Below are 25000 nucleotides of genomic sequence, written 5' to 3'. Positions count from 1 at the left end.
GCAGGAGGAGTTACCAGAGGAAGGTCCATGAGGACCTGCATGCCGTCTCCTGGTCCCATGTGAGCCACGTGGTTAAAGTTGGTGGGGTTAGAAATCATCTTAGAGCGAAGCTCCGGATCCCTCAGCATCTCCCTGAGGAGACAACGACACCAGCACACAAGTGAGCACGCAGGTAAACATAACATGGGAAAACACCAGAAGTGACTAAAATCACCTCCTCTGCTGGAGTCGCTCCTCCTCGGGAACCTTGAAGAGGAACTTTCTCTTGCTGCGAGTTCGAACCATCAACTTCCTGCTGTGATCGGACGTCTCCGGGATGGTGAGATCGCCCTCTGAAAAGACATGGGTACAGAGACAGGTATGCACAGGTTAGCTTCAGCTGTGGGAGCGTTAGCGTCCACGTGATTCAGGTGTGCTCCTACCTGAGGAGGTGTTGCTAAAGTAAATCAGACGAGGAGGTTCTGAGCTCAGCAGGTTTAACGTTCCTTCAGCATTCAGAGGTCGAATCTGTAGATAGGTGCGCACACAGTCTTTCAGCCATCACTGCATTCTGAATGGGTGGTCTGACCTTCACTGAACTGTGATTGGTTACCTTGCGCAGGGAGATGGTTTGGACCCACTCAGTGGTGTGAATATCAAAGACATCAACCCCATACTCGCTGTAGACCGTCAGGTGAGATGAGTTAGAGCCTGTCACACAGAGAGACAGGTGAGAGACTATCCACTGCACCCGTTTCTACAATTACAAGAATCGTGCAACGTACAGAAAGCAAGAGGTGTGGCGGGCCACATGAGCTCCTGGGTCCGGGACCGACGTCCCTGTCCATCCACATAGACACCGAGCTGGCTGAAGCACAGCAGCAGATCGCTGGATCCGACCTCCAGTGCATGTAGAGCGTCCAGTTGCTGTTGCGCCAGGAAGGACAGCGATGGGTCTGCCGGGCTCACCAGGCTTATAGGGGACGACTCCCCCTGCAAGGCCAGCAGAGCGAAGCCTGACGGGTAACCGATGCACAGCCGGTCCCTGAGCATCCCCAACCACTGAACCACACCTGGGGCCTGCACCTCCCACAGCTTCTTGTGGTGGGGCTTTGTCGGAGTGATCTCGTAGCACTGAACCTGGAAGCGGGACATAGAAACCGCAGCATTAGGATGGGCACCGGAGCAGAACCACAGGTCGCCTCCAGGTGAGCCCATACCACTGACCTGACGTTTGATGGCAGCCAGCAGGCAGGGGGGGCCTCCTGGGCGGAGAACACCGGTGGCCATAGCCTGGCAGCCTTTGGTGTCTGCCAGCTTGGCATCGAAGCTGGACTCCGCTCCCTCCAACACCCCCCAGGGGTGAAGGTGAACTTGACGGTTGCGACCGCAGAGGAGCGCAATGATCTTCTCCTTTGGGATCAATTCAATCTGAGAGATCTTCTTACTGTCTGCGGCTCTCACAATCACTGTAGAAAGAAAGGGAGGAGTTAAAGGAGGTTAGCACAATCAGTCACGTGGACAAAGTCTGTTCACTGGGCTCACCGTCTCTCGTGATTTCAACCACAAACAGTCCGTCTTCTGTTCCCAGGGCGATCCTCTCACGATCTGCACAGATGGGAAATGTTCTTATTAGAGCTGGGCGATAGAACGATAACAATGTATCGCGATATAACTTTTACTCGATAGAGAAATTAAGCTATCGCGATAGACCTCACCGCTCTTGTCCTCTTTAAAAAAAAAAAAAAAAAAAAAAAAGGTCAGCCAATCCAAATTAAGCAGCGCAGAGCCGAACCAATGACAGCCGCAGCGTCATGTCGCGTGACTTGTAACGTACAGCACAAGTGCCAAGCCGCACGTGTGTTTGTTTGGGAAGCAGCCAGCGGGTAATGGAGGAAATGAGTGTGCCGACTAGAAAAATCAACCGAGCGTGGCCGAAGAGAAAACAGATGATGGTTCCAACGCCGGAGAGATTGTCGAACGGAAGAGCCATAGAAGTTCCGTAGTGTGAAGGTATTTCGGCTATTTCAAGTCTGACAAAAAACAGAGTAGCGTGCACTGTAAATTGTGCCGAAAGCAAGTCTGGAAATACAATAAACTGGTGCATGCGTCACACTGTGCGCCACGTTATTGTTTCGGTGAAATGAATTTCTACAATACTGTTAATTCTACTCTCTGCAGTGTTTAAATGCTTACATATACACACAGTTACTGTCCGTCCACACATATGACTCGGTTCTGCTTCTATGCCCCAGCTTTGTTTACTTTTTCCCACCGAGGCTTCTAGACTTCTGATTGGCCAATATTTCTGCACGGTTAGGAATCTAGCACCACCTGCTGCTTTGGCATGTTCATAGCAGCGTTTTCCTTCATTTCTGCCTTTATGTGTGGACGGGATTATTTTTTAAAACGAAAACGGAAAATCTCAGTTTTCAAAAATACCCGTGTACGTGTGGACGTAGCCTCAGTCTCTGACTGGAAGCGCTAATTCGTCATTCGGCTTTTGTCAGACTAAAGTAACTGTTAAAACTGTTTGAAAAGCTAAGCTATACAACAAGGAGACATTGAGAATTTCCTTTTAGTTCTCAGTTTATTTGATATTGACAAAAGTTAGTCAGTTTTGTCTGTTCTTCTGTAAAACAAACTAAGATTTGTTTTTAGAATTAATATTTTGTTTCTAAGTGGAATTGACAATTTAGTCTGTTTCGTTTGTTCTATTTTGAAACTTAAACGCTTTAGCGGCTGCCTTTTGTGTAGTGTGCAATATTTGCCTTTATTTATCTGAAAAAGTCTCATGTTCCTTAAGTACATCTACCCTGTTGAACTTATTATGGGAAATAAATATTTAAATAAAAACAAGCTGCTGATTATTTCACATTTTACTTGTGAGCAACGGCACATTTAAATCTTACAAATATAGTTATTTGGCTTATATCGTGATAGATATCGTTATCGCCTGAAATGAAAAAAACATATCGTGATATGAAAAAATCTCATATCGCCCAGCTCTAGTTCTTATTAACAAAATAATAAGAGAGATTAAATGGATACAAATCAAGTAATCAATAAGACTGAACATCGACAGGAAACTCAGCACAATCCATCAGTAGACCCTGAAAAAATTTCAGCCTACCATGGTCAACTGTCCTACACTTTTTCAGCAGAGCACTCGTTACTGACCGAGTACAGCGGCGGACAGCGTGGTCTTGATGATGGGTAGTGAGGCATCATAGGCCTCGTGCAGGACGTGGACCTGCTGGCTCTTCAGCAGGTTCTTGGTCAGGATGCTCTGCATACCTTCCAGGATCCGGACCCATTTTCTCTTCTCTACCTCGCTCTCTGCCAGGACAAGCAGAGACACTGAAGACAGCTGCGAGATCAGCTGCGATGATGTCACCTGACCACGACAACAAAAACAATCAGAACAGGACACGCACTGGTGCTCAGACACCAAATGTTTTAACAGTGATGGGGTCCTCCTACTCTGAAGATGCAGGGGATGTCCTTCCTGGTTGCGTGGATCACATCGGAAGCCAAAACCGAACTAACGGACAAATCCTCATCCCTGAAAAAGTGAGATGCAAGAGATAATTGCATATACAAAAATAATACTTGTCACAAACTCCACACACAAAAAACCCCCCGCCAGCTTCACGCGACTGCCTAAATCTTCTCTAAACCAGCTAAATCTTTTCATTCTATTACAGTCTTCACAAAGGTATCAGAGTCGTCTCTGAACTACATGAACCTTATCAGGACTCACAAGCTGTCCTAACACTTAGGGCTACACAAACTTTCTTCAGACTTCGTCTCAGGACCTGGATTAACATGCCCACACGAACCTTCTCAGAAGTGTTCGCTCTCTGCGGTGTCACTTCCTGTTCCAACACAGTGATGTTTTTGTGTAGCCAATTTAATTAAAAACATATTCTTGTTTCACAGTGCATTTTCACTGCTATGCAGATGACACAGAGCTTTATCTATCCATGAAGCCAGATAATCCACACCAATTAGTTAAACTGCAGGAATGTCTTAAAGACAAAGACCTGGATGACCTCTAATTTTCTGCTTCTAAATTCAGATAAAATTGAGGTTATTGTACTTGGCCATCAAAATCTTAGAAATATGGTATCTAACCAGATTCTTACTCTGGATGACATTACCTTTGCCTCCAGTAATCCCGCCCCTGAGATAGTCAGGGGCGGGACCTCTCTGATTGGCCGTGGTCCAGTTGAAAGTGCAGGTGGAAGTGGGAGGTGAGTAGCTTGAATAAAGCGATATCAATTCATTAAATCCTGAATCGACTTTAAATATAACTGTGTTTTGCCAGAAAAGCCAGATTCTCAGATTAAAGCTCACAAAACCATTTCAACAACAACCAAACAGCAGATGAGAGCAGGTACACGGATTCCACACAAAGACGTAAACACAGAACGGACCGACGCATCAGAATCAACTTTGTCTTTCTCGGCTTTCTCACCCGACGGCCCGTAGACGGACACGCTGTCGGAGCTTAGCGGTTCTGATGCGTCCGGTCCGCGCTGTGATTACGTCTTTTTGCGCTGATTCTGAGCTGCAGGTTTTGTCTCTCTCCAAACAAAATTCACCGAGCCAGCAGCAAAAGAAGCAGCAAACTGCGCTTCACATTTGATCAATGTCGTCGTGAATTTTGCTGTTTTGCTTCCACGACTATTAAAATCAGACTTCATGCACAGCTAGCTCTCTCTCTCTCTGTACTTCAAGAACAGTTTCCCGTCTCCAATCTCTGTTTTCTGTATTATTCATTCACTTATTACCCACCAGTCTACCGTTGTTTACAGCGCTGTCAGCTGCTGTCTTTTTCTTTTCTTTTTTTCACTTAAATGACCTCGGAAAAGAAAGCCTATTTTTTCTGTTGTTCAATACTGAAGAAATTGAAACTTTATATGCAGAACATTGTAGAATATTTTTAAGGTTATCTGCTCTAAAAAGCCAGACCAGGAAAATCTCCTTCATGTTTTTCTGTGTTTTATTCTCAGTTACTTTCACACAAAGGCATCTGCTGTGATGTTCACAATTCTGATGAAGTCAGTACTGATAAATGATCAGAATTATAATATTTCTGACTGTCTGAGGCTAAGTTGAATCGAATCGGGACTTTGAAAACCGGAATCGAATGGATTATAGAAATCAGTGATGATACCCAGCCCTAGTGAGCAGCCTAGGCACGACAGAAGTGGATGTAGCTGTAATAGGAAAAGAACTATTGCTGACTTTTCTGTTAAGTTAAGGCCTGATCTTTCTGCTTCTGAAATTCATATCCAGTGCTCTGACACGGTGTCAACAATCTTTGAATGCTGAAAAAGCACAGTGTATCCAGAAAAACACATTATATTATATCAATTATTATAAAATTTGTGTGCGCCTAACTTTTGTGCTGGTACGCCTAACTTTTTAAAGTTCGGCGTACCGGTACGCCCATGGCAAAAAGTTAGTCTAGAGCCCTGAGGACATGTCCTTCAATGCACATATTAAACAAAAATGTCAGACTGCTTTCTTCCATTTGCGCAATATCTCTAAAATTAGAAATATCCTGTCTCAAGAGTGACACAAAAAAACTAGTTCATGGATTTATCATTTCTAGCATACTTGCTGTTCCTAGATAATTTAAAAGTAGAATGGGAGTCTTCAGTTTTCAGGCCTCTTTTCTGTGGAACCAGCTTCCAGTTTGGATTCGGAAGACAGATACTATCTGTACTTTTAAGATTAGGCTTCAAATTTTCCTTTTTGCTAAAGTTATAGTTAGGGCTGGACCAGGTGACCCTAAACCCTCCCTTAGTTAAGCTGCAATAGGTGTAGGCTGCTGGGGGATTCCCATGATGCACTGGGTGTTTTTTCTTGTCTCACTATGTGTTAATAGACCTCTCTGCACTGAATCATACTTGCTATTAATTTCTGGCTCTCTTCCACAGCATGTCTTGGTCCTGTCTTCCTCCCCTCGGTCAGGGAGCAGGGAGAGGATTTCTTCCTGTTAAAAGGGAGTTTTTCCTTTCCCACTGTTGCCCAACCACTTGTACATACAGTGGGGCAAAAAAGTATTTAGTCAGCCACCGATTGTGCAAGTTCCCCCACTTAAAATGATGACAGAGGTCAGTAATTTGCACCAGAGGTACACTTCAACTGTGAGAGACAGAATGAAAAAAAAAAATCCATGAATTCACATGGTAGGATTTGTAAAGAATTTATTCATAAATCAGGGTGGAAAATAAGTATTTGGTCACCTCAAACAAGGAAAATCTTTGGCTCTCACAGACCTGTAACGTCTTCTGTAAGAAGCTTTTCTGTCCCCCACTCGTTACCTGTATGAATGGCACCTGTTTGAACTCATCATCTGTATAAAAGACACCTGTCTGTCCACAGCCTCAAACAGTCAGACTCCAAACTCCGCCATGGCCAAGACCAAAGAGCTTTCGAAGGACACCAGGAAAAGTATTGTAGACCTGCACCAGACTGGGAAGAGTGAATCTACAACAGGCAAGCAGCTTGGTGTGAAAAAAATCAACTGTGGGAGCAATCATCAGAAAATGGAAGACATACAAGACCACTGATAATCTCCCTCAATCTGGGGCTCCACGCAAGATCTCATCCCGTGGGGTCAAAATGATCATGAGAACGGTGAGCAAAGATCCCAGAACCACACGGGGGGACCTGGTGAATGACCTGCAGAGAGCTGGGACCAAAGTAACAAAGGTCACCATCAGTAACACACTACAACGGCAGGGAATCAAATCCCGCAGTGCCAGACGTGTTCCGCTGCTGAAGCCAGTGCATGTCCAGGCCCGTCTGAAGTTTGCCAGAGAGCACATGGATGATACAGCAGAGGATTGGGAGAATGTCATGTGGTCAGATGAAACCAAAGTAGAACTTTTTGGTATAAACTCAATTCGTCGTGTTTGGAGGAAGAAGAATACTGAGTTGCATCCCAAGAACACCATACCTACTGTGAAGCATGGGGGAAACATCATGCTATGGGGCTGTTTTTCTGCCAAGGGGACAGGACGACTGATCCGTGTTAAGGACAGAATGAATGGGGCCATGTATCGTGAGATTTTGAGCCAAAACCTCCTTCCATCAGTGAGAACTTTGAAGATGAAACGAGGCTGGGTCTTCCAACATGACAATGATCCAAAACACACCGCCCGGGCAACAAAGGAGTGGCTCCGTAAGAAGCATTTGAAAGTCCTGGAGTGGCCTAGCCAGTCTCCAGACCTCAACCCCATAGAAAATCTGTGGCGGGAGTTGAAAGTCCGTGTTGCTCGGCGACAGCCCCAAAACATCACTGCTCTCGAGAAGATCTGCATGGAGGAATGGGCCAAAATACCAGCTACTGTGTGTGCAAACCTGGTAAAGACCTATAGTAAACGTTTGACCTCTGTTATTGCCAACAAAGGTTATGTTACAAAGTATTGAGTTGTATTTTTGTTATTGACCAAATACTTATTTTCCACCCTGATTTACGAATAAATTCTTTACAAATCCTACCATGTGGATTCATGGATTTTTTTTTTTTTTTTTTTCACATTCTGTCTCTCACAGTTGAAGTGTACCTCTGGTGCAAATTACTGACCTCTGTCATCATTTTAAGTGGGGGAACTTGCACAATCGGTGGCTGACTAAATACTTTTTTGCCCCACTGTAGGTGGTCATATGACTGTTGGGGTTTTCACTTATTATTGTAGGGTCTACCTTATAATATAAAGCACCATGAGGCGACCGTTGCTGTGATTTGGCACTGTATAAATAAAACTGAATTGAATTAGAAGAAACAAATTGTCACTAGGTGTGAATGTGCGAATGAAAGTGAGTGCGAATGGTTGTCTGTCCCTGTATGTTGGCCCTGCGACAGACTGGCGACCTGTCCAGGGTGTACCCCGCCTCTCGCCCTATGACAGCTGGGATAGGCTCCAGCGCCCCCCGCGACCCTGAAAAAGGATAAGCGGAAGCGAATGGATGGATGGATGGATGGATGAATTAGAAGAGCTGGAACTTGCTCCAGAGTCCAGGGATTTTTGTCAAAACAAGCAGACTCTTCAAAAGACCTCAAGTAGTGTTTTCATGTCCTGACAGAAGGTGACCAAACCGAATACCTGAGGTCGAGGACGAGACCGGCTGCCACCCCAGGCTGCGTGGACTTTCCCTCTGGGATGTCGTAGAGAAAGAGTTTACAGTCAGAGACCACGGCGAATGCTCGCTGCCAGCCCTTTTTCACCCCACTGGGCTTTGGAATCTGACGGAAACAAACCGGCTTGAGTATGTGGAGCTGCTACACAGTTACATCGTCAGTACCGTGTCAATGGACTCACCCTGACATAGCCCTTATATGCAGTGCCGATTCCCCTCTGGACGTCAATGCCCTGTGGCCTCTTGGCCTGCTCTGCTGGGATCGGGCAGACAAGAGGGGCGTGGTCTTTACAGGAAACGTGACAGATGAAGGAGCACACTGCAGAGACAGAGTCAGTCAGACACCTGTGACTGAACCAGAAGCAAAGGTGCTGTTAGCGCTGCGTACCTTCGCAGGCGTATCCCTGCCGGATTAGTCCCACCATCAGGGAGGTGCAGTGTGTGCACTGAGGCGGGCTGGAGAACGTCTTGATGCTCAGCTGGTGAGCTTTGGGCTGAAACACGCGCGCGCGCGCGCGCACACACACACACACACACACACACACACACACACACACACACACACACACACACACACACACACACACACACACACACACACACACACACACACACACACACACACACACACACACAAAAATCTATTACAATTACTACAATCTGAGTGGCCCTGTGGAGTCATAGGACACCTGCGAGAACCTCAGGGTACCTTTGGTGTGGTCAGCGCTGTGCTCTGATAGATAGGCGAGGGGCTCGAAGGGACTGCTTTAATTTCCTGTGGACGCAAACGGGTCAATCAGTTAAACAAACCATAACATACAGGACACCTGTGCAAAGACTCATCTGTGACCAACCTCGTGTTCGGAGCTTGTGGAGGGTGATGGGGGCGTAGTGTCTGATTTTGCAGGGGTGGCATCTATGTCTGAAGGCTGCAGGTAAAAACCGTGACACAAAGATTATCAACACCTGATCAGATGAACTGTGACAACTACAAATGCACTATTGCAGTATTCATACAGCAGACACATGAAGTAGTACTGCAGTAATATGAGATTAAGAGGACTGATACTAAGCGATGCTTTTTTTTGTGTGTCGGCGGAGTTTATTCTGTGGATGGAGGTTTTTATAGTCAGTCGGATCAGCTGTGCAGGGCATTAATTTGACCCGAGTGGTTGTTGATGTCATTAGTACAAAGCTAGCAGCTATACTCGAGGTTGAAGGTGGCAGGTCACTGTCTGAAGAGGGGAGGGTAAACTTACTTCTTCCCAGAGAGCATACAGCAAGGAGGCAGAGCAAGCTGACATCTCAAAGTTACAAAGAGAAAGAAGCAAGATGAAGTTGAGTAAGTCAGCACTACACCTGAATGGCATCACTGTCCTGTGAGCTGCTGTGTGTGGGCTTGTTACTATGAATGGTAGGAAAGTCAGACAGGTAACTCACTCTGAAGGTGAGGTCTGGAGCTAGAGGAGACGTGTTGAAGTATTCAAAGATAGGGTCCTGGAAGTCCGGGAGCTTCAGACCTGCACAGACATATATGGTGAAGACACGCCCACAGACACCACTGGAACCTACCTGTCCTCTCAGACCCTAAAAATCATACACACATGGTCTGAGTAGTTTTGCCTAACCTTTGTCGGAACGTGAACGGGTCTCCTCCATCTCCTTTTTTAGGGTCTCCATCTGCTCCACCATTTCCTTGCTCCTTTCCTCCGTCTCCTTAAGCTTACTGTAGGCAGAGAGACATGGGTCAGATAGGTGAACACAGTACACAGATAAGATGACAGTCTGCCTTGGTATGACCTCTGACCTCTCCAGGTTGATGTTTGAGGCTTTGACTTTGCGCAGCTCCTCCTGGACCAGCTGTTTGGCTCTGATTTCAGCGTCCAGAGCCGACTGCAGCTCGAGGCGAGCAGACATGTCCAACTTCTGACTGCGGCGCACCTTCCACAGGGGGTCCTGGAGGGGGTGGAATCAGAGGGATAGGCACCTGTTTATTGTCACTGTACATCAAAGCTCAGAAAGCAAGAAATGGTGCAGTCGGACGATCAGAGCAGCCAATGAGGCTGTCCCCCAATTCAGGGTCTGCACACTTGAAGTACGCATTTTAAGTGCGGTTACGTCACCGCCACGCGACGGCGGCTGTCCCAATTCGAAGTGTACTTCAAATGCATACTCCAAATGCGCCGTCAATTTCCCCAAATATCAAGCGTGGTCCGGTGCACGCTTCGTGGTCCTATATATCCCACAATTCATAGCGCGACACACACGCACACACGCCATAATAATCTGACAATACTATAATATTGGCCCTATTACATTTATATTGCCAGAGTGAGATGATGTTAGTCTCATGAACAACATTAACTAATTGTTATTTACTAACTAATCTTAAATGACTGTTCAGCACAGAAATGAAGCCCAACAATCATGCTTTACAGTCCTGTGGTCTCAGCCTCAGATACTCAACTAATCAGTGATGTCATGACAAAAATGAATGACCAACAAAACATTTTCTCCTTCACTTCTGTCAAACAATGCCGTTTGTAACGTTTCTCGCGGTTAGTATCATGGTTGCTAGGCAACCTGAACAGCGCAACGAAGGCTAGACCGTCCCATTTCACAAGCCTCTCACTTCCACACTTCTCGTACTTATAGTACGCACCGTACGTAGTACGCGTAGTGCGCGTACTTCAAGCATGCAGACCCTGAATTGGGACACAGCCAATGAGTGTTCAATCAGGTGAGGTGATGTCCAGACATGTGATACCACCGATGTAGCTGCTGGAAAATGTGACATTATCATATGACATCAAGATTTGACCATTTAAAGCCCTAAAGGATGCACTGCTTAAATTCCAGATGACTCTAAACCTTCAAAGATAACAGAAGAGTACCTGAAGTGTAGTACCTGACCCCCCAGGTGCCTACTCGAGGTACTCAGTGAGTAAAAACTAATGTGTAGACCGAGTACTGACTCAAGTACAGAGTAAACTACTCCCTGAAGTACAGACTGTGACACCACCTTAGACTAAAGCTTCGTCTCCACTCTGTCCCCACCAGACCTTGAACCCTCACCCTGTCCTGACCCTGGATTCATCTCGAGAGGTCACTGTAGACACCAACTCTCTTTGTAACCTCCTCATCTATGCTTCTGCTTGACCTCTGACCTCTCCAGGCTTCTGTGTGATCCACTCTATGACTTCGTCACAGCTGTCAGGAACCCGCACTGGGAAAGCCTCACTGCGTTCTAATATCAATGGTACACATGCAAGCCAATAGCCATGCAAGCATCTTTAAGCTCGCCCAGAAAGTGATTTTTGACTGGCTGGAAATCGTGACCAGCTCACTCACCCTCCTGTCTCCACCAATGGGAGGCCAGGGCTTCTTAGGGGGAGTGGCCACTCCTGATTCCGTCTAAGACAGCAGGTTTGAAAGGAAAAAAACCCCCCAAACAAAATCAACACACAGATACAGACAGTACTACAGTCTGAAGAAGGTGGAGGACATTCCTGGATTTCTTTCACAATAAAAGCCACTAAGTTAAAACATAACTGAAGGGATAAAACATTTCGTAGTATTTGTAACATAAATTTTAAAAAAAATTTCTGCTATGACTGAGTGATGTCTGAACACACCTGTGACAGGCGGAGGCTTCAACAGGTCGCTTCAGGTGAAGTCCCGTGTGTGTGTGTGTGTTTGTGTGTGTGTTAGTGTTACCAGAGGTCTGGTTCCCAAGCTGGAGCTGCGTAGAGTTTCCAGCTCCTCCGTCATCTTGGTGGCTAGAGCCTGCAGATAACCTCGAGCATCCTTCTCGTCGCTGACCCTGAACACAGTGTACCACATGTCCTTAAAAATGTGTCGCTGAACCCGCGGCGGTGTCCAAGCAGCTCACGTGACTCACCACTGGATGATCTCTGCGATCTGAGCCTCCCAGTGAGCCACGCTCTCCTTCTTGGACGCCAGGTCCTGCAGCTCGTCTTCTAGTTGCCTATTCTGAGCCGTCAGGTTATCCACGAACGAGCACAGCTGGACACAACCACAACGAGAGCAGTATTACACAGCGGTGCTCCTAGTACTACAAAGTGTGCAGTAACAGTACTACAGGAGTATCACCTTGTCGGTCTCTGTCGTCAGTTTTCGGTTTTCTTCTGTCAGCAGGTTCTTCTCTCGCTCATGTTTCTTCTTGAGAGCAGTGAGAGCTTCTTCCATCTCGACTTGCCTGAGAGGGCACACACACACACTGGGTCAGCATGGATCTGGCCATGACTCACCTGTACCTGCCAGTAAACCCAGTTCAGGACTCACCTGTCCCTCTTGGCCTTGTCTAGCTTGTCTCGGAGCTGCAGCAACTCCTTGTTGGCGGTGAGCTGCGCCCCCTCAGACTCCTGCAAGTCTTTGCAGAGGTTTTTTATCTCAGAGGAGTGGGCCGAGTCCCTCCTCAGGAGCTCCTCCTCGTAGAACAGCACCTTCTTGTCCAGCTCTGCCTTTAGATGGGATAGTTCCTGCTGAAACTCCGCCCCTCCTGCTGCTACTCCACGGCCCTGCTGAGACTAGGATCAGAACAACTTCTGCATGACTGTGAGGACCGGTTCAGCCAGGGTTTGGCTTAACCCAGGCTCAAATTGGGATTGTGTGGTCATGATGGGTGTAAAGGGGTGTGTGTGTGTGTGTGTGTGTGTGACCTCTGACCTTTAGACTCTGCAGCTCCGCCTCCAGCTGTTTGGAGTAAACCTCGCTGTGCTCCCTCAGCTTCCTCTCCTTTGATGCCTCTGTCTGCGCCTCATCCAGCTGAGCCTCCAGCTAACACACAAACAAAAGGCTTTTTGCGGGTCGGTGGAGCTTACTGAGACTCAGACCTACTGAGATGGAAGCTCTGCGGGGGACCTAACATGGTGTGCACGTGGAGTGCACAGCAGAGCTGCGTTACAGCACATAAACATGAACATGTGTCTGCAGTGACGAAGACGCCACACCTCACAGTCCCGTCATAAACATTGAATATCAGAGACATCAATCACTGCTCAGGCTGAGCTGATGGGTGATGATGTCGGACTAGTGCTGCTCAAAATGAGTCTTATTTTCCTGCTTTTGCATTAAATTCTTATCATCCTCATGAGGTTCTTCATAACCACACCTGCAACACAGGTGTGCATGCTGTGGAACCAGCTGTCGACCCACCATCACCTCCCCCTCCACTCAGTGTCAGCAGATGGTTGGTGAATAGGGAAGTCACACAGCTTTTAGGTTTATATGACTTTTACACCCTGCTAACAAGAAGTGATGTCATTAGCAGTGGTTAGTGATTCATTCGCCTCCTTTCCTGTAACCCTGATTCACTCTCTGCAGATTAATTCCTTTGAGCTCATTCGGGTGTTTCCCACGTCACTGAATCTTTCCTGCCATTTTACTGAAGTCTGCACTTTATATGACATGTTTGGCCAATCAGAGCACAGCACCATCACTCAGGGTTGATCTGAACTGTGTATGTATGCTGCCTATGGAATCTGACATTAATATGACCTGAAATAATTTCTGAAAACCCCAAAGCTTCCAGTTCCTGCTGCTCAAGAGAACAAAGAGGAACAGCCTCCAACAGTCAGCGCGAACAGAAGGTGTGGTCAGAACACACCTTCAGACAGCGAGAGCGTCCCTCCATTAACCCAGAACCCGAACACTTTATGAAGGAGCCGTCGTAATTCATCTTATGATCTGACCAAACCTTTTAGACCTGTCTTGTCTCTGACATGTGCTCACGGCGCTTTAAACGCTTGGTTCCTTCTCGTTTTACATCAAAGTGTTCTTTGATTGACCAACGGCTTCCTGCTTATTACAGGAGTCTGTCTCCCTCTGCTGGTGAGCACGAGGAGGTGCACCTCAGGACTGATGGTGCACCTCCTGTTCTTTTCAGTTTGACTCTGGAATTCAACTTAGAAAGTCAGAAAACAAACTCTTAATCTGTAGAGCTGTACTGCTAACCACATAAGAGAACAGTATCATGCTGCACTGTTGGCGATACCCAGACGGCTCTACCTCACTTGTGAACCAAAAACAAATCCTCTTTTTCCTGCTTTGTCTGTCTCTCTCAGGCTCATCTTCAGACCTCTTACACTTCTGTTCCTGACTCCCTGTCATCAGGACATGTGCCCAATCATCATCACTGACAAATTACTTAAAGCGACCAACTGAAAACCCGACAGACGCTCCCTAACCCTCCATAACGAGGGTGAATGCTAACAGAGGAGACTTTCGTCTCTAAGGTTTTAATCACAAAATGGTCATTGCTGATGCTCTGCAGCCATCCTCACTCACCTCCTTACGGCTCTTCTCCATCTTACGGATCTCCTGCCTCGTGCCGTCCATCTTCTGCAGCAGCGCCTCCATCTCCTCTTCCTTGTCACGGAGCTGGCGGGTCAGGCGCTGCTTTGAGGAGCGCAGCTCAGCCATCCTCTCTGACAACTCAGAGAACTCCTGCAGCGCCAGCTTCCTCTGCGAGTGCGCCTCCTTCAACTCCTTCGTCTGACTCCTCAGGCGTTCCAGGGCGTCAGCCAACTGCTGCTCAGAGGGTGTGGGGTTTATTAGCTTGGGAATACATGACTATTAAGCCCCTTTTCATTAGTAACTACTCGGATTGACTTGCCACAGTTTAAAGGGTTTTCTGTAAGGTACCGTTTTAGTACCTGCTCACCCAGGGTTCCAAGCCATTTGAGCAGGTACTAAAATGTGACGTCGTCACACTGCATGCCACTGATTGGCTGGTCGGTAGCGTCACTCGATGAATCATAAGAGCATCTTGTTCACAAAAATCAAAACTGCCATTTTTGAAACCATGGCAATGAGGGAAATGGCTACAAAAACAGTCCGACGAGTTTGACGAAAAGCCACAGGTATGTTGTCACTTGGATGTCCACCTTTGTTGTAGCGTTCTGCATAGCAATTAAGTCGCGGGACGCTCAAACATGTTGCTATGACAACAACCACTCACATCAGTTAGTGCTGGATTGTAATGGAAAACGAGTTGATCAGAGTAGGTACTAATGGAAAAGGGGCTTTATTCTGAAAAACAGCTCCACCTGCGGCCAGATCCGCGTACCTTGTGAACCTCATCCTTCTCCTGTCGCAGGCTTTTCACCTGCTTCTCCATGCTCCTCAGTTTGGAGGCGGAGCTTTCATAGTCCTGTCTGAGAGAGACCGCCTCTTCCAGCTGGTGCTCCAGCCTGTCAGAGTCTGAGATTACAGGGGCAGGGTTTATTTTAATAAATAAAAAGTGTGACATTACTTTATTTAAACTGATTTTTCTGCAGTACTGTCTCATTGGCTCCAACGTATTAATAAACATGTGTCTGTATGACATTAAACACGAGCTCGGGCGGAGCACAGAAACTTGAAATATTTAAGGTTTTCTGCGAGTGGCGCTGTTAAACAAACCTAACAGGAAATAAAGTTTCAGATGTCATTATTCAGTTCTTTTATTGACGAACTCCGTGCCTGCAGACTGCAGACCATATCAGGTGCTACCACCCCAACTGTGTCTGTTACCACGGAAACATCCTCTGACCTGCCAGCTTCTTCTTGAGTCGTTCAATCTCCTCATTGAGCTTCTTGATCTCTTTGTCTCGACTCAGAGTTCCTCCTCGAGCTGGAGCCTGCAGGGCCTGAGTCGACTCTGTGGGAGGACAGTCGCAGTGAGGTCACAGCGAGTACTGCAGGAATACTGATCGAGTCCTACAGAGTACTGCTGGAGTCCAGCAGTGTACTGTGGGAGTACTGCTGGAGTCCGCCTCCTCCTTACCCTGCAGTTTGCGGTTCAGTTCCTGTTTCTCCTGCTCCAGTCGACGAATCCTCTTCTCAAAAACCTCCACCTCCTCCCCTCCTGTTCCACCATCTGTTTCGATCTGGACACGCAACCACGCCCTGCTGACAGAGCTGCGGTCGGAGAAGCAGCTGTCGGTGGTGTAGGTGAAGCCAACGAAGGGGAGGTGCTGCCCTGTAAAACCAGTGTGAGACACTGGAGGTCCAATGTCCTGTAGAGAGAAGACCTGTCAGCATGAAGGACTGTGCGGACAAGAAGGGCCACTGGAAAACCTGTGGTCTCAGAGTCACCTGGAGTCTCGGGGACTCTCAGAGACTCTTAGGCCCCAGACTCAGTCTGACTGCCCTGTGACTCCAGGTGACTCTGAGACTGATGGAGTCTCAGAGCAGTCAGATTGATGGAAGGCCATTTCACACAGGGAGCAGCACATACTGTACTGCCCTCTGCAAAGCACAGTGAAAGCACTCTGGCGGGGAGAAGTCCCACATGCCACGGTCAAAGTTCAACTGGGTTGAATAAAATTTACGTAACTCGCTCCAGCTAGTGGTGATCCCACTACATGCTGCTTCCTATGTAAAACGGTCTTGAGGATAGAAAGACGGTCCTCACCGGGTTCTTCAGGACATCATCATCTACGTCAAAGTTTGAGGTGTCGGTGGGTGAGGACACCTCGGGGATGTAGGGGGCCCCGGTGGACCGGATGTTGTCCCAGTCGATGCCGTTGAAGAAAGGGTGGCTTTTAAAATCAGAGATCCCATTAAGTCCAAGGCGACGATCCCTGGAACAGAGCAAGCCCTGGATCAGATCCTTGGCATCTTCAGACACATCGGTCACATGGGAAGGGAACTGGAAACGCTCCTGGAAACAGCAAAAGAAAAGACAAGGATACGTTCAGAGGAAGAGTCAGGAAACTGGACAAAAAGGCGAGCGTGCGCTGAGGGACGAGCTCTGATTCAAAACAGGAAGTGGGACGAGAGCCTGGAGACAGACTTGTAACCTGGAAACAGCAGCACAGCACGGGCAGGACAAGAGTAATCCAATTACAGAGCACAGTATCATTACCCTGACAGAGTGTAATCTGATTACTGTAACAGCTAGTGTCTTTATTTATTCTGAAAGACAGTCCAAATACTCTGGCAGATAGAACAGTCCATGGTTCTGACCTCATGATTCATGATCTTGCCATAGGTTTCAACCAGCGACTCAGCGTAGAACGGTGTCTCGCCATACAGCATCTCATACATGCACACACCCAGCGACCACCAGTCACACTCTGGGCCGTAGCGGCCCATCCCGTCCTCCATCGCCTGCAGGATCTCTGGGGAGATGTAGTCTGGCGTGCCAACTGCCACCGAGGACTGAACCTATAGTGAAACATTGGGATGGACCGAGGTTACAAAAGGTCATCCAGAAAAGGTCAAAGGTGAACTTAAGCTCAAGTAACAGAACTAAACAAGCTTAATTAAGCTATTGAAGTTCCTGAATTAAGACCAGCACTAAGATTACCAGGGTTAACCTTAAACTAGACTAACGAGAGCACTGTTAGCTTCAAAGAGGCGATGGGAGCGTGACAGTTACCGTGCCGTCCTCCATCATGCGGAGACAGGATCCGAAGTCTGCGAGGCGAATATGGCCGTTGACGTCGAGCAGGACGTTGTCGGGTTTGATGTCTCTGAAAGACGAAAAACATATTCAGCTAGTCATCGTCACCTTCATCCCAGACAGGTAACATGGTCAGCTGATGCCGCAGCAGGATCTGATTAACCACACACAGTATAAAGATGGGTGGCGCTACTGTGCTGTGAACCCATTGGTCCTTTTCAGATGAGTGTTTTTGCTGTCACCATTTTGAGTTTTGAAGCTGGCGGTGACGAGGGGCTGTCTCTGAAATCACACACTCACTGTGACAACCTCCACATGGTCATTTCTAAAACATATGACCAGGCGTACCAAACGGGATGTGCGTCCATGTTTTATCTGACTCCGATCACGTGATGCACCTTAAAGCGCCATCGTTTCACTGTGTGTGAATAAAGATGTGTGAGACTGAACAGCAGCAGGTTAAAGTTCAGCCATCTCAGGAAGGAAAAGACCAGCTGAGCAGGAAGGAACTACATTTCCCAGAGGACACTGCAGCAGGAAAAGCACACTTCCTGGATACAGAGGCACATACCTTTGGTAGGGCCAGTACAACTTAAGAGTACAGTGTGAAGTACAGGCAGTGCAGTTTGCAGTACTCCGAGTACCTGTGTATGTAGTGCTGCTGATGGATGGAGTGGATGGCGAGTACCATCTCAGCCACGTAGAACTTGGCCATATCCTCAGGAAGTCGATCCTCAAACTTACTGAGCAGCGTCAGCAGGTCACCACCCACGTAGTAATCCATCACCAAGTACTGCAGTACAGGTACACACAGAGGAGTTAAAGATAGTACCAGTACCAGTCCCAGTCCCACAGGGGACAGCAGCTAGTACTCACCAAATAGTTGTCATCCTGGAAGGCGTAGTGCAGGTTGGTGATCCACTGACTGTCTCCTTTCACCAGGACGTCACGCTCTTCACGGAAACATGCCGTCTGCACTCACAGCATACCAACACGTCAATAACATGCCCACAGCACACTAAGGTCACAACAGCCCATTACATGATCATGAAGAGGAGCCCACCTCTGCTCGTTTTAGCATCTCCCACTTATTGAGGATCTTCATAGCATAAACTTGCTCCGTGTGCTTCATCTTCACCACGGCAACCTGACAGAGAGAGAGGGGGCGAGAAACATGAACACACAGGTAAACACAAACACCTGCAGCACTATGCGCCAAGGGTCCAGAATGATGCCATGTCAAATTTGTGTGCCTCCCACAGGTGTATCACCTGTGCAGTGTTGCTGGTATGGTCTCCATGGTGACCGGGTGTGTATCTTTAACATCACTTGCTGAGCTGGTCTGAGCACATGACATAGAACCCCACCCACACAGCTCACCTGGACTTACCTGAGGACAGGTGTGTCACAACCATGCCTGCCCGGTGCTTCGGGACATACCTGAGGACAGGTGTGTGTTTATGTCCCGAGGCAGCAGGCAGGTGTGGTAGTGTCACACCTGTCCTCTGGTATGAGAAGAACGCACACACAGAAACAGACACACGCTGACAGCGGCTGCTGAGGACACTCGCTCTGCTTTACACATTACCCAAAAGATCCTAGAGAGGACGCTTAGTGCAGATCTCAAACACCAAAGGACTACAAATACCACAGTACTGTGTGGGTTCTGATATGTGTGCACGTCTTCACTGCATGTCTCATGGGAAACTGCATCCATGCTGTAAAGAACTGAATTGCTCTGTCCCCTCGTACCACGATTATGTCAAACTTCTTGTCTTCATAACAAATAAGACCCAACCAACCCGTCTCTGTTCACATTAAACAGAACTTAAATATTTCAGCCAATTAGGGCTGTGCGATATGACCAAAATCTCATATCCCGATATAATACATCTATCGTCCCGATAACAATATAAATCACAAAACTGTAACATTTTCTGTAAATTCTGTGAATCTCTGGCAGCTTGACTTGCGTGAAGTGTTTCCAGCTGGGCGTTGTGTTTTAACAGATGCCTGAAACTATACATTTTTAGTCATAAGTTGTAACGGCCGCCGTTTTCTTTGTGATTATTTATTTCACAGCGTGCTGCGGGGAAAAGCCTGTTCTAACGTTTGAGTCTGACGGCTCTTTTTTTGCTTCTCATCCGTAAATACTCTGCATACTCTTTCACGTGATTCAGTTTATTTTGAAAAGTCTCAACAGGATCTTGAGCTTTATTGTGAAAGGTTTATGTGGAAAATAAACAAGTGGACGGCGGAGCCACGCGATGGTTTTACCATCATTGTTGCTAACGACAACGCATAAAAACAGGCGCTTGTCCGTCCGTAGTGTGGTTATATTAAATATAAGAGAAAGAGAGAACTTTAAGAAATTAATATAGCCACTACAGTGACCAACAAAACAGTGAAAAAATATTGCCGTAAACAGTTTATTTTGCGACACCACGAAACAAACGACAGCGTAAAATGAAACGATAGACGTTTTTATATCGTCATCTGATATATGTCGTTATATCGAATAGCCCTGCAGACAATCACATCGTGGTGTGCTGCAGGACGTTTAATATGAGATCTCCATCAGCGTCCACGATGATCTTCAGATTATCCTGGATTATCATCTCCACCCTGGATTATTTCTGGGCCACAGGCTCAGGTAAGGAGAGGAGGGCGGGGCTGTATCCAGTTTTAGGACGGAGACGACCTCCAAGCCTACAGTGCGAGGAGCCTTGCGACCAATCAGGTTACAGAAACAGGGTCACAGTTTCTCTCTGCTGACTTGTTTTTTTGCCATTTGTTTGTCAAACCAACAACAAACACATGACATGACTTGTATTTGTTCGGTTACCCTGCCTCTGATGATGTCACAGGTGGTGGAGTTAATGCCTGCGACATTAACTGAAATTGAGTTTTGTTTCAGGGATTGGTCATCGCGCCGTCTCCTCCTCCATCAAGTTTGTGTTCCTAACAGCTTCCCGTTCACTTCCTGTATTTGCCTGGAATCTGAGCCCTTCCCGTTTTCCCTCAGACTGCAGAGGAGGATGGGCGGAGCCTCCTCCAAGCCACTGCGACACAGTGTGGCGTCTCAAACACACAATCAGGACAGGAAATCCCAGTGCTAAGGTGCTTTACAAAGTAAGAGTGTATTTATTCTATCTACACATGAATACATCGTGTTTCCTTTTCGTCACCTTTAGTCGCCTGACAAGTCACAGGTCATCAGGAAGTCTTACCTCTCCAAAAGCTCCTCGTCCAATCACCTTCAGGATCTCGAAGTCGTCTTTGTGCAGCCGCATGTCCTTCACCGTGGTTGTGAATGGCTTCACTGGAACACACAGAAGAGCTGGGGTAATGTCACACGCACGCAGAGGTCCACACTAACCCAATCTCATACAGGTAATGTTCTGTTGTTGACTTCTTACCAGATCAAATCACAATGGTAACAGAGGCTGAAGCCCTCACCTGGTCAAGAGCAGGTTATATTCAGAGTTTAAAGCAGAAGCGGTCCTCTGATTCTTTTATGTGCATCAGTGTGCAGCTTGTTCCTGAGAGCAGTGCATGAACCTAGAGCGGCTCAGACTGAACGTTCATGTGCTGATGCAGCAAATATTTAAATCTTTTTCTACTTGATTCTACTTAACTCTGATCTGCTACAAACACAGGACACCAGGAATGTTCAACCAATCACATTCATCCACTCTGATCTCAGTCATCAGTCTGTGTGACAGGAAATGTTACCGTTTATGTTTCAGACACGAATGTGCAGTCGTTGCTTTAAAAACAAAGACAAAATCATTAACTGCCATTCAACTTGTATTTTCCTGCCCTGTGCCACAAATGACCAGATTAACCAGTTTCACCTCTCAGATTATTCACAGATTTTTTGGTTCTTTACAGATTTTTACTTGACAGCATCTCTGTAAAAGAGGAGTCACATGAGAGGTGAAATGTCCCTTTAAATTGCTCAGATGCTATCAGCTCTGCCCCTTTCACGTGAACTCGCAGGTTAAACCCTGAGTTAACTCAGCGAGATGATAACCAGGTTTGTGTGACCTCTGACCCTGATTGCTGACGTTAGGTTAAACGCAATATTCCTTCTAATTTTTCACGTGTCTGAGCGAACACACAAAGTAAAAATAACTTGAACTCCAATTTTGAAAACAACTTCTTTTTTTTTGCTCTGACTTGTATTATGAGTCTGTGGTCTGGGAGAGAGTCCTGTAACTCTTTGTCTGCAAAATACAGAATGACCAATGTTGGCAATTAATTCAATAGTTACTTCTTCAAAAAAGTAACTGAGTTTTGCAAACAAAGTTTTTTGCAGCCGTTTACCTAAAAATGCAGCCAAGGCGTTTTTTAAAATAAACATTTAAAACTATTTACAGAACAATCAGGTGTTCTGCATCAAATTTGATGCCACACAAATTATTTGTGCCTCTCCAAAAAATTATTTCTGTCCACTATGAGATAAAGGAGAACAACAGCCTGATACCTGCAGGCCTGACAACAGCAGATGTATCACTCCTGTAACATCTGTAACACTCAGTAGTCGCCTCATTGTTCTGACACACACAACAAAACTATTGACTACACTACACACTAACTACACAAGATTTGCGCTAAACGTCGCAAATCTCTCACATCTCAAAACACCGCCGCAACACCTAAAACTTCCCTCTTCCTAAACAACTAAATGCCATGTTGCCATATCATTTTTTGATTGGTCCACATAGTACATTTGCTCACAGGCGGAGAGCGCTTTCGAGCGTTTTCCCTATAAAATGCCGTTTTTACAGTTTCTTCCCGCAATAAATATAAACAATGATCGTATTAAGGAAAAAACAAACATTGCATATATTTTTATCATAACTCTGGTTTTACGTGACCTATCAACACAATTTAAAAACTGGTATTAAGTCCACATTTTTCCCGTCAATTGTTCCATCTGTCCTGCTCACATCTCCAATGGTTGTACACGTTGTCATTATCGTGGCTTCACTCCACATCAGCCACGCCGCTTTGCTAGCTAAAACACCGGTGTTGGCACATAAGAACGCTGCCATAGTCTGTCAACGACGTTGATTAGCTGCGTATATACGAATGTGAATCGCATCATTGGCTGGACTATGATGCGATTAATCCCATACCGGAGCAGCCAGTCACTTACTGACTAACACTGCATAACAGAATTGTTAAAGTATTTATTTTAATTTCAATTCAGGTTAGATTTTTTTTGTGCGCAACACAGATTTTCTGTGCGCAGAGACCGTGCCAGCAGTGCGCAATTGCGCATGCGCGCAGTTTAGAGGGAACATTGGTTAAACGTGTCCTGATAACAGAACGACCCGAGTCGTGAGTTAGAGGCATTAGTACCCTGCATGCTGTCAGCTCCTCATCATTTATTCATCTGATCTGAGATCAGATTTATCTGGGTCACTCACATTTACTCTCATAGAAACCAGAATAGAAACACAGCAGAGGAGCTGAGCTGGTTTCAATTCTTCCTCAGAGCCCTGACTTAACGTTTGCAAACACTTTCGGTCTGACTGATGTCACTGCTGTGACATCAAAGGCTGAGGGCTGAGAAAGAGCACAGAATAATTCACCACGTCATGGCGGCATTACGGTTTCCATGTCTACGAGTCTGCTGCCGTCCGACTGATGGAGACATGTCTGCAGAGTGGCCGTGACTGCTGGTCCTGTTTTAGTTCTGCAGCAGGTGGAGAACTTTGTCACTGATCAATAACGGATGGAAGCCAGTTATTGATTAGCGATAAAGTGGTTTGTCATACATTATTAATGGAAGACAAATGAAGTGAGTGCATCCTCTCCTGTCCCCGCCCTCTTAGGTGAGGGCCTGAGTCTAAGAACCTTGTGATTGCTCAGAGACACTGACAGGTGTGAGTGATGCTGTCTGAAGCAATTATGGATTACTTTAAAGCATGGGTGGGGAACTCCAGGCCTTGAGGGCCGGTGTCCTGCAGGTTTTAGATATCACCCTGGGTCAACACACCTGAATCACATGATTAGTTCATTACCAGGCCCCTGGAGAACTTCAAGACATGTTGAGGAGGTAATTTAACCATTTAAAACAGCTGTGTTGGATCAAGGACACATCTAAAACCTGCAGGACACTGGCCCTCAAGGCCTAGAGTTCCCCACCCTGATCTAAAGGAGATGGTATCAGATCAATAACACACCTCAGTCAAGTTATGAAATCATGTTTAGGTGATCACTGCCTTCATAATCTTCATCACCGACTGTCCTGATCAGCTTCCTGCTTATTTGTATCAAACCTTCCTGTAAACATCACCTGAACACCGTCTGTCATTGATCACCCATGACCTGATCGGTCTTACTCATCACTGACATCATCGGCGCATGCAGTTGGCCTTCACAGCGTCTCCAACTCAGAGCAGAATTGCAAATTGAAACCAGGTCACAGAAACCAGGACAGGAACAGGCTGAACCAGGCCAAACTGGGCCAGAGTGTTTCAGCTGCACAGAAGCTGGAAGCTGATTCAAGACCAGCTGATCGATTACACTATCACTGAATGATATTAGCCACATGCAGTCACCATGGAAACACTAACAGTCTACATGGGACCCACAACCAGGGCAGGAAGGCGGAGCCTGAAAAAGCAAGGATTATCCTAGTGTTCATCCTGACTCAACTTTAAACCTAATCACCTCGATTATTGATTGTATATCATGTGACCACGTCAGACCACGAGAGACCCGGAGACGCCGTTTAAGCCTTCAGAATCCTCTTTCAAGGAGCTCCACAAACCTGGAGCTGAGCTCAGGGGAGAGAGCCTTCAGACACCTGTGAGGTGAATCTGTCTCTGACCCCTCAAGCACCCTGGATCGACCCCACGTACACCTGAAACTACCTGAAGCGTGCTACACCTGGATCTCCTTGATTGACCTTTGACCTTCAGTAGGCCAGCTCCAGTCTGCTGAACCTGACCCCCACCCACCCGGGTCTTACCCCACTCCAGGAAGTCGGTGACGTGCTTCTCCCTCTTGAGCGGGGACTGGGAGCACTCTGTGTAGAAGCAGAGCAGCAGGTCTAGCAGCGCCTCCACGTTCAGGCAGCCGGCCGCCCGCTGCTCCAGCAGCAGCTCCTCCAGTCGCTTCAACCGCTCCTGCGCCGACATCCTGCTGTCGGTCCCCGCCGGACTCTCCAGGATGCTCCGCCGGGCCCGCGTCGCTCAGTCCGGGTGTATCCGCCGCCGAGGCTCCGCTTCCTGCCTAGCTGCTAGCCGTTAGCCGTTAGCTCCAGGAGAAGCTTCCCGACATTTTGAGCCGCGGGGTTCGGAGCGTCGCCGAGAGTCCTCCGGTCACCGTGGGTCACCCTCGGTCAGCAGCCTGCGGGCCTGCCTCTGTCCGCCCTCCTCCGGCTCTAATCCGGTAAATCTGCTCTTTCCTCTCAGGATCAGGACGTCGGGC

The 25000-nt window shown here is 47.1% G+C and overlaps 1 protein-coding gene across 3 annotated transcripts in view; it reads right to left on the bottom strand.

Annotated features, from left to right (window-relative positions):
* Positions 1-25000, bottom strand: part of cdc42bpb (CDC42 binding protein kinase beta (DMPK-like)) — a 28249-nt gene that overhangs the window by 2401 nt on the left and 848 nt on the right. For 2 of the 3 annotated variants that reach the window (XM_026194247.2, XM_080289506.1), the window contains exons 1-35: positions 24540-25000; positions 20782-20873; positions 18615-18698; positions 18428-18523; positions 18196-18344; positions 17528-17621; positions 17113-17313; positions 16559-16807; positions 15929-16160; positions 15695-15802; positions 15230-15363; positions 14449-14691; positions 12829-12939; positions 12445-12689; positions 12253-12358; positions 12041-12165; positions 11857-11962; positions 11491-11553; positions 9947-10095; positions 9768-9865; positions 9580-9659; positions 8994-9068; positions 8849-8914; positions 8528-8633; positions 8322-8458; positions 8106-8245; positions 3463-3544; positions 3160-3376; positions 1525-1587; positions 1207-1448; positions 765-1119; positions 593-690; positions 423-507; positions 215-332; positions 15-132 (exon numbers count right to left, since the gene is read on the bottom strand). The exon at positions 24540-25000 is cut by the window's right edge and continues 848 nt beyond it. In XM_026194247.2, the coding sequence (XP_026050032.1) occupies positions 15-132; positions 215-332; positions 423-507; positions 593-690; positions 765-1119; positions 1207-1448; positions 1525-1587; positions 3160-3376; positions 3463-3544; positions 8106-8245; positions 8322-8458; positions 8528-8633; positions 8849-8914; positions 8994-9068; positions 9580-9659; positions 9768-9865; positions 9947-10095; positions 11491-11553; positions 11857-11962; positions 12041-12165; positions 12253-12358; positions 12445-12689; positions 12829-12939; positions 14449-14691; positions 15230-15363; positions 15695-15802; positions 15929-16160; positions 16559-16807; positions 17113-17313; positions 17528-17621; positions 18196-18344; positions 18428-18523; positions 18615-18698; positions 20782-20873; positions 24540-24708 (4836 nt within the window). In that variant the 5' untranslated portion in view covers positions 24709-25000. The remainder of the gene's footprint in view (positions 1-14; positions 133-214; positions 333-422; positions 508-592; positions 691-764; positions 1120-1206; positions 1449-1524; positions 1588-3159; positions 3377-3462; positions 3545-8105; positions 8246-8321; positions 8459-8527; positions 8634-8848; positions 8915-8993; positions 9069-9579; positions 9660-9767; positions 9866-9946; positions 10096-11490; positions 11554-11856; positions 11963-12040; positions 12166-12252; positions 12359-12444; positions 12690-12828; positions 12940-14448; positions 14692-15229; positions 15364-15694; positions 15803-15928; positions 16161-16558; positions 16808-17112; positions 17314-17527; positions 17622-18195; positions 18345-18427; positions 18524-18614; positions 18699-20781; positions 20874-24539) is intronic. The other variant, XM_026194249.2, reaches the window with a different exon arrangement.

Source organism: Astatotilapia calliptera, chromosome 15 (genome assembly GCF_964374335.1).
Source record: "Astatotilapia calliptera chromosome 15, fAstCal68.1, whole genome shotgun sequence".
NCBI classification, from domain to species: domain Eukaryota; kingdom Metazoa; phylum Chordata; class Actinopteri; order Cichliformes; family Cichlidae; genus Astatotilapia; species Astatotilapia calliptera.
Note: the sequence above shows the minus strand (reverse complement) of the source record. Positions and strands in the feature narration are given on the sequence as shown.